The sequence below is a fragment of the Crocodylus siamensis genome, chromosome 12, assembly GCF_052110815.1.
Source record: "Crocodylus siamensis isolate JL-2025a chromosome 12, ASM5211081v1, whole genome shotgun sequence".
NCBI lineage: Eukaryota > Metazoa > Chordata > Crocodylia > Crocodylidae > Crocodylus > Crocodylus siamensis.
In genome coordinates, this window is record NC_143406.1 from 14,035,577 (window position 1) to 14,053,681 (window position 18,105).

At 43.9% G+C, this 18,105-nt stretch overlaps 3 protein-coding genes across 3 annotated transcripts; all 3 read left to right on the forward strand.

Annotated features, from left to right (window-relative positions):
* The first annotated feature begins 4,697 nt into the window (after positions 1–4,697).
* LOC149854673 (actin, cytoplasmic-like) lies at positions 4,698–6,601 on the forward strand. Its single transcript, XM_090023748.1, has one exon. It carries the CDS (start codon positions 5,373–5,375, stop codon positions 6,504–6,506), a length of 1,134 nt encoding a protein of 377 aa, XP_089879874.1. The 5' UTR covers positions 4,698–5,372; the 3' UTR covers positions 6,507–6,601.
* Positions 6,602–8,670: 2,069 nt separating this feature from the next.
* On the forward strand, positions 8,671–9,804 carry LOC149854674 (actin-related protein T2-like). Its single transcript, XM_090023580.1, has one exon. It carries the CDS (start codon positions 8,671–8,673, stop codon positions 9,802–9,804), a length of 1,134 nt encoding a protein of 377 aa, XP_089879706.1.
* A 6,042-nt stretch (positions 9,805–15,846) lies between these two features.
* LOC149854675 (actin-1-like) lies at positions 15,847–17,328 on the forward strand. Its single transcript, XM_090023304.1, has one exon. It carries the CDS (start codon positions 16,195–16,197, stop codon positions 17,326–17,328), a length of 1,134 nt encoding a protein of 377 aa, XP_089879430.1. The 5' UTR covers positions 15,847–16,194.
* Positions 17,329–18,105: the final 777 nt, after the last annotated feature.

Below are 18,105 nucleotides of genomic sequence, written 5' to 3' on the forward strand. Positions count from 1 at the left end.
CTTCAGCTAAAATTGCTCCTTTTCCTCTCTACAGTTCAGATTTCCATGTCCTGTTCTCTGCTGCATTCATGTGTTGTTCCATGCACATAGGCCTGTGAAGCCCATTGCCATGGATGCCAGTAGCTTAGCAAAATTTAGAAAAAGGAATTTGACATTTAACTGGATACCCAAAGTATCCAAAGGTGTAATAGAATGAACATACTAAACTAAGTAAGTTTTGGAAGGACTATGGGCACTTATGCATTGCTGTGAGCTTAAGCCAGTTTTCTTGATGGGGTTGTGGAGGAAATAAGGGTTAGAAGGAAAATTCTTCGGCCCCAGTTATCACATATATGCCTACTGCAAGGTTTGTTGCATCCTCTTCTGAAGCGTATGGTATGGACTATCACTGATCTGATCCTTTCTAACAGGAGAAGTAGAAGCTGCATGTATGAGATCTCTGCACATTTGGTAACAGAGATCCGTATTTCAGATCCACATTCTACAGTGAAAATTGAAGAGAAAAATTAGTGTCCATATGCTGCCCATAAAAAGAAAGCACAAAAGGCTGCTGGTATATCTGAAATCTGCATATGGAGAGAATTGCACATGGGCCATTGTTTTACATTCAAAAAGTGTTGAATTAAAAAAAAAAAGCACAGGAGTTTAAATAAACACAGTCAAATGAGTCAGCATGAAGATGTAAAATCATCACAGAAGGCAGAGTTTGTTTTTATATGGGGATTATTGGAAACGTTAGGGACGCATGGTAACAATTTCTGGCCCATGTGTTTTGAAATATCATAACTGATGTCAATAAACACATTAAAATTCAACTTCAAAGAGTATTGTGGATGTTTGGAGTGTCACGAAGACATTGCAGAATGGGGCTTTAGATTGAAATAAGCATGGGAGCAATCAAACACATCTCCTAAGTGAGGAAAGAAATCTTGTAGAGTTGTTAGCACTAAGCATCTGTGATTGTGATTATTGCTTCTCATTGGCTAAGAACCGTTCACTCTCAAACACTTTTGTTATACTCTTGTACCACGACCCACCTGTTACGCTTTGTCCTTTAGACTAATTTCTTTGGGGCCAGGACTGCCATTTACCATACGTTCCTGTAGTCCCCAGTGCAGTGGGGCTTCAGCCAAGGTTAGCTTCCAGGCACTACCTCAGTTTCAGTGCTAAATGGTAAATTAATTTTAGATCTTTAATAAGAACAACTGGTTGCAACTATTAAGTGTTGTTCTTCTGTGCTGAAGAAACAACTTCCTGCAGATGATTCCAGACTCACCATGTGATGGGATGTGTGCTGGGAACCATCTGGCTGTGCTTTCAAGGCACACAGAAGTTGCTGGTGATTGACTTTCCTCTCCTAGTGTCAACAGTAGTATTTCGTTGCTTCACCTCTGCTCCCCTCCCTCATCTAATTCCCAATGGTTGAGACACCCTGTCTTCCACAGACATTTTAGGTCTGTACATTCATCTCCCTGAAACACTCGTATTGGATGCCTAAGGACACACTACACAAATCTACATGCTGCTGACAGAGACACTTGCTGCCTAAAATGCTTGTTTGCACCAGGGGACAGGACCAGAACCTTAATGTTTCAGCTGCAAAAACCACAGGCTTCTAACAGTCAACCTTTGCTGGCAGTAATAATAGCCACTAAAGAGTAATAATATTGCATACAAAGTCAGTACATTGCAACCTATGTCCTCTCTCTCCACCTTAAGGTACATGTCCATCATTGTATGTGTGTGCCACTTGCTCTAAATTTGTCATTCTCTGTGTCTTTTATGTTCCCCTTTTTTAACTTATTGAAGGTTACTGATGTCTGAAAACCATCTCTTGAATTACAATTTAAACATCAGCTATTAATTTTCTTTCCATATGTGAAAGAGATGCTGTCAAAGCATCTCTGATACCCAGTAGCAGCATGTATTCCACTATCATGGTATGTTATCTTTGTGTCTATGGTTACATCCATCTAAAGATATATTTATACAGGATTGGTGCTCCAGGAGTCTGCAGTGATTAAGAAGGAAGTCCCATCAAGAAAAGGAAAGGTACAGGACTGTGTTTTCTTTGAAGCTTTGCTATAGTCTAAAAGTTACAGCTTAATCCGCTTTGAAAGCTGTATCAATCATCCTGCTGTGTGACACACCATCACAGATGTGAAACATAAAAACAAGCTTCCCTGACCAGCAGACGCAGCATCCATTCTCCCCATCCATAAAAGCAAACATGGAAACTATAATTCAAAAAGATAATAGACGTTTTAGAGGGAATTCATGAGAAGAGACAGAGAGAAAGGAGGAGAAAGAGACACCCTGACACATTGGCACTGATGTCTTGCCTGACAAAGCTCAGTTGTTGTTTGGAAGAGACATTAACACCAGTTCATCAAGACGCTTGTCAAGTGTATGATGGATACGTCACCTCATGCTTGGAGCAATGTGTTTGAGATTTTGTAAGCACTCTATTAGCCACTGAAATGTGATTGCTGTAGAAACTTTAGGGAAGCAGTAGAGTTAGAATGGGTTTGGTTTTGTCCCAATCCTCTTTCATTGAAGTACTGGACTGAAATCTGGACTTGGGTGAAGTTAATGGGCATTTTGCCTCAGTTGGGACTAGAACACCTTTAAGAATAATGCCCATTCATTTCTAAGATCTGGTGTCTAATGGACATCATTCACTTGTTTTGGCACTTTTATGTTGTGTGTCTGCAGAAAGTTTGCGGAGTGCAAATACTACAATTTTCTAAAGTATCTCTTGGGTAAAGGTTCATTTCCTGTCCTGATTAGAAGTGACCAAAAGATTTTTATCATGGAGTTATTCTTCAGTGGTTTACGTAGAAGATGGGCAGTCTTTCCCCATTTCCTGGTAGACCTTCATTTCCTCCATGAAGGGCTGTAGTTGGCAAGCTTCAAAGACCAATATGGTCCTGCCAAACCAGAGTGAACCATATGTCCAAATAACATTAGAAACCTTTGTTGCCCCATGTTGTACTTGTTCTACGGGTAGAGTTCTTCTCTTCCCAATACTTCCAGTCAACATGACTGACAAATTCACACGTTACTACAGAGATTGAAGTTAAAGTTAGTTCACATGAAACCTTGTTAGGGTGATTTACAATGTACAGCCAATATGAGGGACGAGAGGGGCGTACAAGCATCTCAGTATAACTACTGTTTTATAATTGCAGTCAAAATTCTCTTGTTTTAATAATAAACATCATGTTCATAACTGAATACTTCACTGTAAACTGCATGCAGAACATGCTGAACTAAATGGGGCTTCCAGTGCGATGAATATAACAACCTCTTAAATGATTAGGACACCTGTTGACATTAATAGAAAAGTGCACACAGAAATAAGTGTGCCACACACTGAAATATATGTACACAAATATTAAAAGGATTAGAGAAGTTGCTAAAATGGATAGAGCAGCATTTAACATGAACATGTGTGGAATCCAGGCTGAAATGGGAAAAACATACCTGGGGCTGATTGTGTATTAGATGGCCTTTTCTTTCTGGTTGTTCAACTGGGACGGAAAAAACTCCACACAGACAGGCTGTTGACTTACTTTAGAAATCCTCTATTTAATCCATATCTCTGCTTCAACTCATAACCCTCTTTAATTCATTAGCACCTTGGCAAATTCTATTACATTTAATGGATGCCACCATCACATTGAATCTGCACTGGATTTAAAACCATGCAGAGAATCTCTTGGTTATTTGGTCATTTTTTTCCAAAGGACATTTTCCTTGAAGTTGGTATTGAATTGTCAGGCCTGGTATATTCAGAGGTATAGTCCAGAGACCTTCCGTAGGACATCTTCTCTTGGATCAAAAATACAGCATCAAGAAAAAAGAAGAAAAAAAAACAAGGGAAAATAGAAGTAAAACTTCAATCAGATATTTGAAGCCTGGGGATTTTAAACGGTTCAAACTCCCAAAGAGATGTCTCCCATATAATGCATTGAATGGAAGGATGGGATGGGAAGGGGGAAGCCTCTCTGTAGACAGATTACCAGTCCGTGGCATGGTAGGGGATCTGTGAGGAAAATCTCCTTACGTAACAAATATCATTTAAAGAAAGTCAGTGTCCTGGAAACAGCAGAAAAGATCTTTTTATTATTGTTATTATTTTCACTACCATGCTTTAACTATGAAGGCAAGGCTTTGAAAATAAGTAAGCAGGACCAAAAGGAGAAGTGGAATGTCATAACCAATGCCAAATGTAACCCTCGTCTGTTAAACATAATTCACTTAAGGAGTTCTGTGTGTGGGGCTGAAAAGGATTAAGTGAAAGGTTCTGCTTGTTGCAGGCACTATTCACTTACAAGGAAGTGAAATTGTTCCCATCTTCAACAGCTGTTGGCAGCATTTGCAGACTCTTAGTTAAAGCTGTGGATACATGGGAGAGGTTTAATTATGTTCAAGCATGCTTTTTGCAAACAGATCCAAGAGTGATCTTTTAATAGCCAATAGTCCAAAAATGAGTCCGTGTGGAGCTTAGGGGAAAAAACAGTAAAATGTGTATTCATAGCTGCACACTTCCCCCAGTCTTGCAAACCAAGAATAATGCAGGTTGGGAGGGAGCTGGGAGCCATTGTGCATTACTTGTCCGCAAAGCACCGTGCACATTTGTAACATGTTATGATTTCTTTGTATTCAGCATTGCCAAGAGATCCCAACCAGGATCAGGGGCCCCATTGCACTGGTTGCTATACAGACAGTTCCTGTCTGGAAGAGTTTGCAGTCTGAACAGACAAGACAAATAAAGGAAGGATTAGTGTCTTCATCTTTAGGCAGGGAAGGGCAATCCTGAGAGACTGGGACTGAAATTAATGATTGATTATTTTAGTTATGATTCATATTAAGGAACAAAAATATGTTGCTGCTATGGTGGATTTTCCGTCTCTGAATGTCTTCAACTTGACTCTGACTTCTTGTTCTGGAATATATGCTTTTGGACTGGGTGAAATGTAATAGCCCATGATATAGAGGTCAGATTTGTTGATTGAATAGTCTCTTCTGGCTTCAAATTCTGTGAGTCTATGTAGTGGTGTGTCTGGGGTCAGCAATCAAGATACTGCTGCCCTGGCTTAGCCAATGCACCAGCAAAGTCCATTATGCCTTCACTGGGCCATTGTGAGGTCTTTGAGGGCAGACATGTTAGAAAGAGCAAACTGCACATTCCTTGAAAAACTGCCTTGGCACTTGTCAGTCGCATAACAGCCTTATAAGCAACCTGGGGAAACGAAAGGACACTGCCATATATGACATCAAGGATCTAGAACATTAAGGATCAAATATTCTGCTTACGTTAGACCTCACGAACACAGCTTTCAGGTGAGCAGCAAATTGTTCCGAGAATGTTTGACCCTAAAGTTTTAGATATCCCAGCTGTGATCTTTGACAATGGATCTGGGTTGTGCAAGGCTGGTGTTGCAGGGGACAGTGCACCAAGGTCAGTTATTACAGCCATTGTTGGCCGCTCAAAAGCCAAAGCTACAATGCTAGGAGCTGGACAGAAAGAATATTACATTGGTGAAGAAGCCCAATCCAAAAGGGGCGTCTTAAGCTTGAATTATCCAATTGACCATGGCATAGTGACGTCCTGGGATGACATGGAAAGGATCTGGAGACACGTCTATGAGTGCGAGCTGAGAATCAAAGCCAGCGAAAGGCCAGTGATGTTGACGGAAGCCCCGCTGAACCCTCTACGGAACCGGGAAAAAATGACGGAGATCATGTTTGAAGGTTTCAAGGTGCCGGCGATGTATGTTGCAGTCCAGGCAACACTAGCGCTCTATGCGTCAGCACGTACCACGGGGATAGTAATGGACAGTGGAGATGGTGTCACCCACACTGTGCCCATCTATGAAGGCTACTGCTTACCCCATGCCGTTTCAAGGCTGGATATTGCAGGCAGGGATATCACTGAGTACTTTATGAGGCTCCTTCTGGAAAGCGGGCATTCCTTTGTGAGCACAGCTGAGAGGGAAATTGTGAAAGACATCAAGGAGAAGTTGTGCTACGTAGCATTAGATCCAGTTCAAGAAATGAAAGCCACGCCAGAAGAAATCATGAAAGAGTACAAACTGCCTGATGGGCATGTCATCAAGATAGGCAGTCAGCTCTTCCGTGCCCCAGAGACCCTTTTCATGCCTGCTAACATTGGTATCGAAGCCCCTGGGGTGCACAAAATGATTTTCAACAGCGTCATGAAATGCGACATCGATGTTCGCAGGAACCTCTATGGAAATGTGCTGCTGTCTGGTGGCTCCACCCTCTTCCCTGGCCTCGACGAGCGCATCCTGAAGGAGATGCAGCTGCAGGTCCCTCCTGGGATGTCTGTAAGGATCATCGCACCTCCTGAAAGGAAATACTGCGTGTGGATTGGGGCTTCCATCCTGACGTGCCTGACATCTTTCAAACAAATGTGGGTTACCGTCAGTGATTACCAAGATTTTGGAGCAGCAGTAGTGCACAGGAAATGCTTTTAAAGGGACTGTCCCACTGAACAAATGTCTTGCTGGAACAAGTGATGATCAAGAAATCTAATGAGATGTGAGCCAGAAGATGCAACAGCTGTTCATGTATTTATTGGCTGCCCAAACCTCAAAGAAAATAAAACATTAGAAACACACCAGTTTGTTTACAGTGGGTCTTAGACATCTTATTTTCCTCTCACCCTCCATGAGACACAGTATCCTATCATCCCCTTTAATTTTTACATAGTGTCATGCCTTCCAACCCTCATTCCCATATACCATCTTTTCGCTGGAAGAAGATTCGATGAGTCTCCCTGCAGACATCCATGCTGCTCCTTCGCTGGGTGGGGGTCAATGAGAACTATTGTTTCTCACTGCTGGCTGAATACTTTGCCCTTCCCTCAAGTATTTCTTCTTCTCAGAAGGAATTTTAAGAAAAACAAGTCAAAACCAGAATTGGGACTAAGGGGACCTTAACCAGCCCCCCCCCTCCTCATATAGCAATGGAGCAGGGCATTGCCGGATGGTTGGGGGCAGCAGGGATAGCATAGGTCTGGTTGTCTTCAATACTAGGATCCCGTTCATTTGAAGCACGCTCTAGGAATGCAAAGGAGCTGGTAATGGACATCCTGCTTTCTTCCTGTTTGGTGTCTCAGTACCTGATTTTACATGTTGCACCTTTCAGAAATGTTGAGTCCTGTAGCTGGTGCAGAATTAAGAAAACTTGCACTTTTCCTGTGCTGCCTCCCATCCTTGGGGGCCAGTTGTTGTAAAGCACTGCAAAACTGCATCATTCTTCTGCTTCAGATCCCTTCTTATCTCTCTCGTTGGCCACAATAGCCACAAAAAGTAACCGTTTGGCTACTATACCCAAACAGCAGCCTATTGTGCTGCTATTATTATCTCAGTGTTTCCTTGCAGCCCTTCATCTGTTGTCTCCTGTGCTGATCTTCGAGTGTAAGGTCTTTGGAGCAGGGACCTTCCTTCCCTCCTGTGTCTGTACAGTGAATAGCACAAGCTGGTCCTGCTCCATGCCTAAGGCTCATGGTGTTACTGTAATGCAAATAATAGTTATGCCAGCTAGAATTCTGGGTCTTCTACAAAGGAAAGGGTATTATTTTTCCCCTTGTCATGGTTCGTCATAATACTCATAAACTCTGTGTCATATCAGACAGTTTTTGACCTCCTGGATTTAAAGGCTGGACCCCTAATGCTGTGCTATTGCCTTGCTGGTATATGGACATGTAGAGCATTCTCCCTCAACGCAGGAGGAGGTGATGCGATCCTGTCCTCCCTCAGCAGCGTGTTGCTCTGAGCTGTGAATCCAACAATGCTCTGAACGCATCTTCCAAATGTAGGCGTCTCCATGCTCTGTTCTGGGCACAAATTTCACTGCATCAACAGCAAAAGGAAAAATGATCATGAAAGAAAGATGCTTGCACTTCCCTGGACATGCTTAGCCAATGAATACATCCGTATCAGAAGTTAAAGAAGATCCTTACAAACTGTAAGCTCACAGGCATCCCTAGGGAAGGCAAAATGATGAACTGCTTTCTGCCAGGCCCTTAGCTTACCCGCTGTCTAAGGGGTGAGTGAAGCGGCACTGGAGTGAAAAGTAACTGCCAGGAGCCACAGAAGTGCTGGTTGGCTGGGATCAGGGTTAAATAAAGGAGAAGGAATTGCACTCAGTAAAAACTGAACAGAGGACCCTAAATTCTCTCAACCATTCAAACTGCTCGGTGCTTCATGAAACCAGCTGGGCTCTTGCTTTATGAATCAGTGCACTTCAGATTCATCAATGATCCTAGCTCCTTCTGAAGCTTTTAAAATGTATTAACTTAATGATCTCCTGAAACAAAGTGACCAAATGAATTATTACAGTGAAGGCTTGTATAAATCTACCTCTGTCATAATGGTCACCACACAGTCATGATCTACCTCATCCATTGTTAAGTGGTGAAGAAGTCAGCACTGGAAATGCTGAGCTGGTCACCACGTAAGTGGAGATTATCCTGAATGCCAGCCAAAAATAGGAGTTGTGTTTCTAGATACTGGAGACTGTTTGGGCCTGTTGTATTGTGAACCTGAAGAAATGTGTTTGGGAGGTATGTCCTCAAACCACAAGGAGCAACCTTTTTCAGAGGGCAGTTAAGTTTTCTGGGGGAAGGCTGGAAGAATGTTTAATGTCAAGCCATTAGATATCCCAGCTGCAATTTTTGACAATGGGTCAGGCCTGTGTAAGGCTGGTCTATCAGGAGAGATTGGCCCAAGACACGTCATTCCTTCTATTACAGGCCACCCTAAAGCCAAAGCGTCTGTGTTAGGAGCTGATCAGAAGGAGCACTATGTGGGAGAAGAGGCCCGGGAAAAGCAGGATGTGCTGTCCCTGAAGTACCCCATTGAACGTGGAATAATTACCTCGTGGGATAAAGTAGAGAAGCTATGGAAACATGTTTATGACCATGAACTGTGCATAAAAGCCTTTGAGAGGCCAGTGCTCATGACTGAGATCCCTATGAATCCAGTGGAGAACCGAGAAAAACTGACCCAGCTGATGTTTGAACGGTTTAGGGTGCCTGCTTTCTATTTGTCTGTTCAGTCCATATTGTCTCTGTATGCCTCGGCCCGTGTCACTGGAATGGTGATTGATAGTGGACATGGCGTTACCCATACAGTGCCAGTCTATGAAGGATACTGTTTGCCCCATGCTGTCTCCATGCTAGACATTGCTGGCAAGGATATCACAGAGTATTTTACAAAGCTGCTTCTGAAAACAGAGCCATGGCTGGCAAAACTCCCTGAGAAGAGCATTGTAGAAGACATCAAGGAGAAGTTATGCTATGTGGCTCCAGAGCCACACCAAGAACGAGTTAGGAGGCCAGAGGAGATCAGAAAGGTATATAGGCTTCCTGATGGGGCTGAAGTCAGGATTGGCAGTGCACTCTTCCAAGCACCAGAGATCCTCTTCGAGCCAAACAATGTTGGCAACGCTGGGCCAGGCCTTCTGAAGATGATTTCCCAAAGTGTCACAAAATGTGACTCCAGCATTCGCAGTGCTCTGTATGGGAACATGTTGCTGTCTGGTGGTTCATCCCTCTTTCCTGGACTAGATGAGCGGATTTTTAAAGAACTAGAATATCAGGTTCCCAAAGGAGTCCCTATGAAGATTATAGCACCCGCAGAGAGGTGGTTTTCTTCATGGATTGGGGCTTCTATAATCACTTCCTTGAGCAGCTTCAAGAAAATGTGGGTCACTGCGGCTGATTACAAGGAATTTGGACCAAGTGTTGTCCAAAGAAGATGCTTTTAAGGGGAACTTAGGTAATCCTAGACATTGTCTGCTCAGGACAGAGGTAGTTCTTGCCTTTGCAATTAAAATGAATCAAGTTTAAGTTGTGCTTTTTTGTTCTGAGTTTCAGCATTCACGTCCTTTGACAGGAGGCTCTTTCTAATGCTGTATATCCTATCAAGGAGCCATTAAAATTAGAGATGGAAAAGCCTTCTTATTTGTTGCATTGTAGCCAATACAGACCATTTCCCTTTAGTATTTTAAAACATTATGATCAGACATTATAATCAGTGATACAAATGAGGGACTTGCTAAAAATAGTCCTAGTAATATTCAGCTGACAGAACTTAAGGGTGAGACTCTATGAACAGGCAGCTGAGACATGGAGATATTAATTGACTTGCCCAAAGCTAGGCAAGAGGAAGAGCCAAGATTCGAGACTAGACATTCTGGATCCACCATCTACTGCCTTATCCCCATGGCCTTCCCTCCTCTGTGCATGTACATGTATGTAATACCTTAATAAATAGTAAGGAAAAATGAGAGGCAGCAATGGGGAGAGGAGTTTAGACTCCACAGTGGCTCTTTCAAGGGAATCTTCCCAGCCAAATACAGGATTTTAGCACCAGTCTACATCCCTCCAGCACTTCCATCCTAGGACCCCTATTTTTGCTATGTATGTTATTAGTGCACTTGATCTAAAGCCTCTGGAAATTAGTGGTAGTCTTTCTGTTAGGGCCTTTGCATCAGGTCCTGCATCTTCTATTCTCTACGGGGTATGTCCAGAATATATAGCAGGTAAAAAAAAAAAAAAAAACCAAAGAAAGAAAGAGGGAAGTGAACAAGGACTGTATTTAAATGGTGAACATGTACAATCCAAAACTTTCCCCAGAATCAACCTTTGTCCTGAAGTATCAGAATATCTCTTGATGGTGACTGCAGAACCTCCAAGCTTCTTGGAAGGTCGTTTCTGATAGACCCAAAGATCTAAAGATCCAAACATTCAAATGCATGTTATAAACTTGTAGTAAACAGGATAGGCTGAAAGTCCTGCTTTCAGTCAACTGCAAATGTTGTATCTTTGCTGAAGTCAGGAAAAGATGCATGATATATTACCAGTCCTCAGCACCATTTTTCTCCCTATGGAGCTGGCTGGGCTGATGGAGCAGAGTACCAGAGCTTAAGTACTGCACAGCCCTTGTGTTCATTTTCTGCTCCCTAAAACATAACCAGATGTAAAACCTTCCCAAGGTACATTCCCTTACCCTTCTTGAGGCAGGACTGTCCACCTGCTCTGACCCTCTCCTTGGCCCTGTGGCTACAGCCTAAGCCCTAGGAAAGCTTTGTGCTTTGTTGCCATATTTAAAATCTGCTAAGCCAAAATTATTTTGCTGCTCAAGGTAATTCTCCACACGAACCACTTGTATTTACATGTATACACATCTGTATGTCTATAATACCTTAATAAATAGTAAAATAGAAAACAACAGAATGCAGTTCAACAAGGAGAAATGCAAAGTGCTGCATCTAGGGAGGAAAAATGTCCAGCACACCTACAGCCTAGGAAATGACCTGCTGGGTGGCACGGAAGTGGAAAGGGATCTTGGAGTCCTAGTGGACTCCAAGATGAACATGAGTCGGCAGTGTGACGAAACCATCAGAAAAGCCAATGGCACTTTATCGTGCATCAGCAGATGCATGACAAATAGGTCCAAGGAGGTGATACTTCCCCTCTATCGGGCGCTGGTCAGACCGCAGCTGGAGTACTGCGTGCAATTCTGGGCGCCGCACTTCAAGAAGGATGCGGATAACCTGGAGAGGGTCCAGAGAAGGGCCACTCGTATGGTTAAGGGCCTGCAGGCCAAGCCCTGCGAGGAGAGACTAGAGAAACTGGACCTTTTCAGCCTCCGCAAGAGAAGGTTGAGAGGCGACCTGGTGGCTGCCTATAAGTTCATCAGGGGGGCACAGAAGGGAATTGGTGAGTATTTATTCACCAAGGCGCCCCCGGGGGTTACAAGAAATAATGGCCACAAGCTAGAGGAGAGCAGATTTAGACTGGATATTAGGAGGAACTTCTTCACAGTTCAAGTGGCCAAGGTCTGGAACGGGCTCCCAAGGGAGGTGGTGCTCTCCCCTACCCTGGGGGTCTTCAAGCGAAGGTTGGATGTGTATCTAGCTGGGGTAATGTAGGCCCAGCACTCTTTCCTGCTTATGCAGGGGGTCGGACTCGATGATCTATTGAGGTCCCTTCCGACCCTAGCATCTATGAATCTATGAATCTATGAGTAAGGAAAAATTTGAACATTTGAACTATTAACAGTTCCCACTTTTGTCCATTAGAGAAGCGCCAGCTGAGATCATGGCGCTGTTGTGCCTGACATGCTGCAAACACATTGCAAGAAACAGCCGCTGCCCTTGAGAGGGCAGAGAACCCTATGAATCCAGCGGGGAACCCCCCCCCCCCCCCCGCAAAAAAAAAACAACTAGGTGACTGTGGCATCAATGCCTACACAGTCAGATGGGTGGCAAATTGGCTCAATGGTCGCACCCATAGTGGTGGTGGACGGGTCATTTTCGACCTGGAGGGATATGGGCAGTGGTGTTCCCCAGGGCTCAGTCCTCGGGCTGGCATTGTTCAATATCTTTATCAGCCACTTGGAGGTGGGCGTGGAAAGCACGCTGTCCAAATTCGCTGATGACACAAAGGTGCGGGGAGAAGTGGGCACACTGGAGAGGAGGGACAGAATCCGACTAGATCTAGACAGGTTACAGGGGTGGGCAGATGAGAATAGGATTGAATTCAACACAGACAAGTGCAGGGTGCTGCATCTAGGGGGAAGGAACCTGAAACACACCTATAGGCTGGGGAACTCCCTTTTCAACAACACAGTGGCTGAAAGGGATCTTGAAGTTATTGTTGATTCCAGGATAAACATGAGCCGCCAATGTGAGGACGAGGTCAGTAAGGCCCAACCGCACCTTGTCATGCATCCACAGATGCATCTCAAGCAGGTCCAAGGAGGTGATCCTCCCCCTCTATGCGGCACTGCTCAGGCCGCACCTGGAGTACTGCGTCCAGTTCTGGGCACTGCGCTTCAAGAGGGATGTGGCTAACCTTGAGAGGGTCCAGAGGAGGGCCACCCACATGGTCAGGGGGCAACAGGCCAGGCCCTACAAAGACAGACTAAAGGGCCTGAATCTATTCAGCCTCCACAAAAGGAGACTGATAGGGGATCTGGTGGCCATCTATAAACTCACCAGGGGGGACCAGAGGAAAACAGGTGGGGCTCTGTTCCCCTGGGCACCAGCTGGGATAACAAGGAATAACAGCCACAAATTGATTGAGAGCAGGTTCAGGCTTGATATCAGGAGGCATTACTTTGAGTTAGGGCTGCCAGGCTCTGGAATGGGCTCCCAAGGGAGGTGGTGCTCTTCCCTACCTTGGGGGTCTTCAAGAGGAGGTTGGATAGATATCTATCTGGGGTGTTATGATCCCAGCACTCATTCCCACCCAGGGCAGGGGGTCAGACTTGATGATCTGTTCAGGTCCCTTCTGACCCTAGAAACTATGAAACTATGAGAGCTTATAACCTACATCAGACAGGGCTGGGTGACCTTTGAAAGGAATGTGACTGCTGCTCCATTTCCAGATATGGGGAAATTATTTTAAAAACCCTGATATTTTGCACTTGCAAGGGTCATCTCATCTAAGGATCTCAAACATCACACTTCATGTGACCTTTTACGATTTCACCTCTGCAAAGAATGCATTCCTTCCATCTTACTATAACCCAGCTGAGCTTTGAGCAACTGAATTTTAAAATGAGTCAATGTCAGAAGACACACAAAAGTACTTTGATGTCATATTTTTACATCATAGCACCCTTTTCTGATGTTACCCTTATGACATCAAAGAATCAATCCATGATAAAAATGTATACTGATTTCTATAAGCCTGCTATGGACAATTAAATAACATTATAAACGCCTCAGATCTAATTCTGGTTCTATTTGCCTTTATTTTAAAAGACATTTATATCAGAAGATTTAGACCTGAACTCTCACAACCTCAGATCAGGAAGAACTAAAAGGAGAGTGTCAGACATCAAGGTTGACCAGCTAATATCTACTCGGGCCCTCAAAAGATCCTGGACCGTCTTGCTTATCAAAAAAAAAGAAAACTAGAACCCTTCTAAATTGTATTTAATTGCTTACGATAAAGAAAATATATCACCAAAGCCAAACCACCAGTAATATTAACTTAGTTTAATAATATTAAACTAAATTAAGAGTGGGATGAATTAAGAGATCAATCTTAATACTGGTTTGGATTCAAATCATCAAATGAGTTAACCCATTACACTAATGCTAAAATGGATTAATTCTGATATACCCCAAGTAAGAGTCTGAGGTGGGTGTCTATTTGGTTTTAAATGACAACTAAAAAGTCTCTCCAACCAGTCATATAGAACTGATTAAATAACTCAGCATTGAAAACCAAGTCATTTGTGTATAGACCACAATCTCAGAGATAATTATCAAGCCTCCTTTTCAGAGTCTGGTTCCTATAGAATGGCTCACCCTTCCTGTCCCAGCAGAAATACTGCAATACAAACTTCTGGTACTTCCATATCCCTTAGGACACAGAGCCCACGATGCAACACAGAATGCAAAACATGTGCAAGTGAGTCATGTTATGAGGCAATATTTACTCTGCTTACAATATCTGCAGTATAAGGCTTTTTACCTGGAGAGCTTTCTTTCAGGCACCTTCTTGTGAGGCTTTTGCAGGTGTTCACACAAATGAGTAGGCTTTTGTTCCCATGCTATAAAAGGTGAAAAAGAAGAGACTAACTGGTTCCACTGGCTAATCAAATGACAGCAAAATAACAACAAAGATACTCTAGATACTAGGGGGCTGCATGTGCTTCAGCTCCCAGACCCTTCTGACTGGTGGTTGAATAGATGCTGGAATTGCATTTAAGGAACCAGGCAGGAACAGGCTGCTGGCACTGGCAGAGGGCTTGTTGCTAATGGGCTTCCTTTGGGTGAAAGGGCTGGCCCAGGTTGGCTGTCAATGTGACTTCTCCTCAAGGCAATTCGTCATAAGGATTCTGCAGTGTCAAGCATAGCACAAGAAGCTTGTTGCCCCTAAAATCAAAGTACTTGCCCTTGGTTCTTAGGCGTCCTTGCTGTTGCTGCTGTAAAGTTCTTCCCTCTGAAGCCTTCGGACAGCTGGGCAAGCCTTCCCTAGAATCACACAATCCAATCTGATAAATTTTGAATTAAGTCATTCTCCGTTCGTGTCTGTTTTAGGGAAAGTCCAATTTAAATGAGCAATGTAAAAAAACTGCTCTGTATTTTACACACTGCAAAGGCTGCAGGTCTGTAACCCATTTCTAAGCTCTCATGTATGGAAAATTTGGATGTGAGGACCACGGTATCATCTTCTGCAGGAGAAAAGATTTGGAAATGATGTTATGTCACCAATTCATTGAAAACGTGACACAAAATCCCATGAAAGCGTTGCTTGCTAGAGTTCTTTTTGAGCACTTGCTCACTCCACATCCATCCACCAGAAAAATTAGAAAATAGGTTTGGCAAATTTATGAGCACAATAATCCTCCTCCTTAGGAAGTGGGCTGTAAGTCAGAAAGTTTATCTTCTGGAATCATCCCCCTGACAGAGAACAGTTGCTTCAAACCCTTTAACAATGAAACCCTTTAAAAAAATACAATTGTTCAAGTTTATATAAGTATGTATTCTCTTAGGGGCCATTTCTTTCTCTCCCACGGCATGTAGAGGAATGCATTTACGTTCCATAGGATTTAAAAAGTTGAGCATCTGTATTTGTTTTCCACCAGCTTCTATGCCCTCTGAGCCATTTATGGGACTCAGATACATGGAATTAGGCCTTTACCAGGTATTTCCACCATCCAAGAGCTGAAGTGCAGTGAGAACTCATTTTAATTTGACCTCTTCATAAATATCTCTACGAAGGATGAAAAATCTAGTTGGGGGGAAAAAAAAAGCAAATGCAGGCAATAGAACCTGCCTCCAGCCTCCACCTCCATGTAAGAGTCTGAGAGTAGTGGTTGTGCCTCTGTTACAAGTTATGTGGGGGAGAAGGAGAGTACAGCTTCACTTTTCAGTCTGGAACTGGCGAGGACAGAAGCGCCAACAGGAACCGAGGCAAACCTCTTCCCGCTGTTGAGCTGCAAGGCATATGCCCTCCCAGGCCTTTCGGGAGGAAGATGTAGTCTCAGGACGGCTTTGAGGAGCTGCCAGCCGTAAAGGAATTGAGCTCTTTGTGACTCAAGAATCTAGAATATTTGACTAGACGTTCTGTGCCTGAAGAAATGCGGAGCCGGAGAGAGTGCCGCTCGGAGACTGCTTCCATCCTGCCTGGGGATGTTTGATCCCAAAGTTTTAGAAAGCCCAGCTGTGATTTTGGACAATGGCTCTGGGCTCTGTAAGGCTGGCCTGTCAGGAGAACAGATGCCAAGGTCAGTCATTGCTTCTGTCGTAGGCTACCCCAAATCCAAAGCTATCATGATTGGAGCTGGTCAGAAGGACTATTACGTCGGAAAGGAGGCCCAGGCCAAAAGGGGCATCCTGACTTTTAAGTACCCAATGGAACATGGCATAGTGACTTCCTGGGATGATATGCAGAAGATCTGGAAGTATGTGTATAAGTACGAACTCCGGATGAAAGCCAGCGAAAGGCCAGTGCTCCTGACAGAGGCCCCGCTGAACACACTGCCTAACCGAGAAAAAATGACCGAGATCATGTTTGAAGGCTTCCGAGTGCCTGCCATGTTCGTGGCTCTGCAAGCGCTGATGGCTCTTTATGCCTCAGCCCAGACAACTGGATTAGTGCTAGACAGTGGAGATGGTGTTACCCTTACGGTCCCTGTCTACAAAGGCCATTGCTTACTTCATGGTGTTTCCCGCCTGGATTTTGCAGGAAGAGATATTACTAAATACCTTGCTAGGCTTCTCTTGGAGAATGGACACTCATTCACAAGCACAGCTGAGGGGGAAATTGTGAAGGATATCAAGGAGAAGCTGTGCTATGTGGCCATTGAGCCCAGCCAGAAAATGAAGGAGAAACCCAGAAAACTCGCACGTGAATATATTCTCCCAGATGGAAATGCCATCCAGGTTGGCAACCAGCTGTTCAGAGCTCCTGAAGCCCTTTTTGTGCCAGCTAATGCTGGTATCTCAGCACCAGGGATTGACAAAATGATTGTCCAGAGTGTTAAGAAATGTGATGGACGTATCCACTCAGATATCTTGGGGAATGTGGTATTGTCTGGTGGATCAACCCTCTTCCACGGTCTAAGTGAGAGACTCCTGAAGGAACTCCAGGTGCAGACCCCCAGCACCATTCCTGTAAAGATCATAGCCCCCCAGGACAGGATGTTCTCAGTGTGGATAGGTGCTTCTGTCCTCACCAGTTTAAAAACGTTCAGGGACATGTGGGTCACAAGTGAAGACTACAAGGAGAGGGGACCAACTGCACTTCAGAGAAAATGTTTCTGAGAAGAATGACTATGGGGGGGAGTGCCAATCTGAACAGCTGGGGAGCAGCTAATAAATCATTGCAAAAATAATTGATTTGTAGTAAATGATTTTATGGCTTGGTAAAGAAAGATCCCTTGTGCATTTGGATAAAGAAAGAGCCCTTGTTCGCTGCATTTTTGCTATCCAGCATGTTGGTTTTAATTCCAGAAATGTGTTGATCCTCCCTAGCATTGCAAACAGTTTCTCAGACTGTTAAATGCTAGAGAACAAGCCACCTCCATCCTATGCCTCTCAGGGCTGGCTCCCTGCCATTCACCATAAGCTTCCAAAGAGACCTCTAATGAAGAAATAGAGGTCTCTCGGGTATTGTTGACCCTTTGCTGTAGTGCTGGAGACCTCTTGCAGTGGTCCTGGCAAGCTGGGGAGAGCCCAGAAAAAGTGTAGCGTCTGAATTTCTTTATTCATGTGAAATGAAAAAGAAGTTCTGGCCATTAAACTGAAGCTCTCAGAGAAAATGATCCAAACTTTGGATCTTGTCTTTGCTAATGATTCGTCTTGTAACACTGGCTGAGACATTTTCACTGCCTTTTGTATCTCAGTTGACCCACTGACAAAATGTGAATACCACTTCTTACAAGGATGATCTGAGACATAATTGAAATAGGATAGTCATCATCTGGGAATGCTGGGTGAAAGGTGTTTTTTTTCTGTTTTGTTCTTCTGACATCCCCAAATACCCTTTTGCAGAATCAGCAGATCCAGATGAGGTCTGAGTATCTGGGGTTTTAGCTGCTT

Coding starts and splice junctions, on each gene's coding strand:
- LOC149854673 (XM_090023748.1), top strand. CDS start 5,373: ATGTTTGACCCTAAAGTTTTAGATATCCCAGCTGTGATCTTTGACAAT.
- LOC149854674 (XM_090023580.1), top strand. CDS start 8,671: ATGTTTAATGTCAAGCCATTAGATATCCCAGCTGCAATTTTTGACAAT.
- LOC149854675 (XM_090023304.1), top strand. CDS start 16,195: ATGTTTGATCCCAAAGTTTTAGAAAGCCCAGCTGTGATTTTGGACAAT.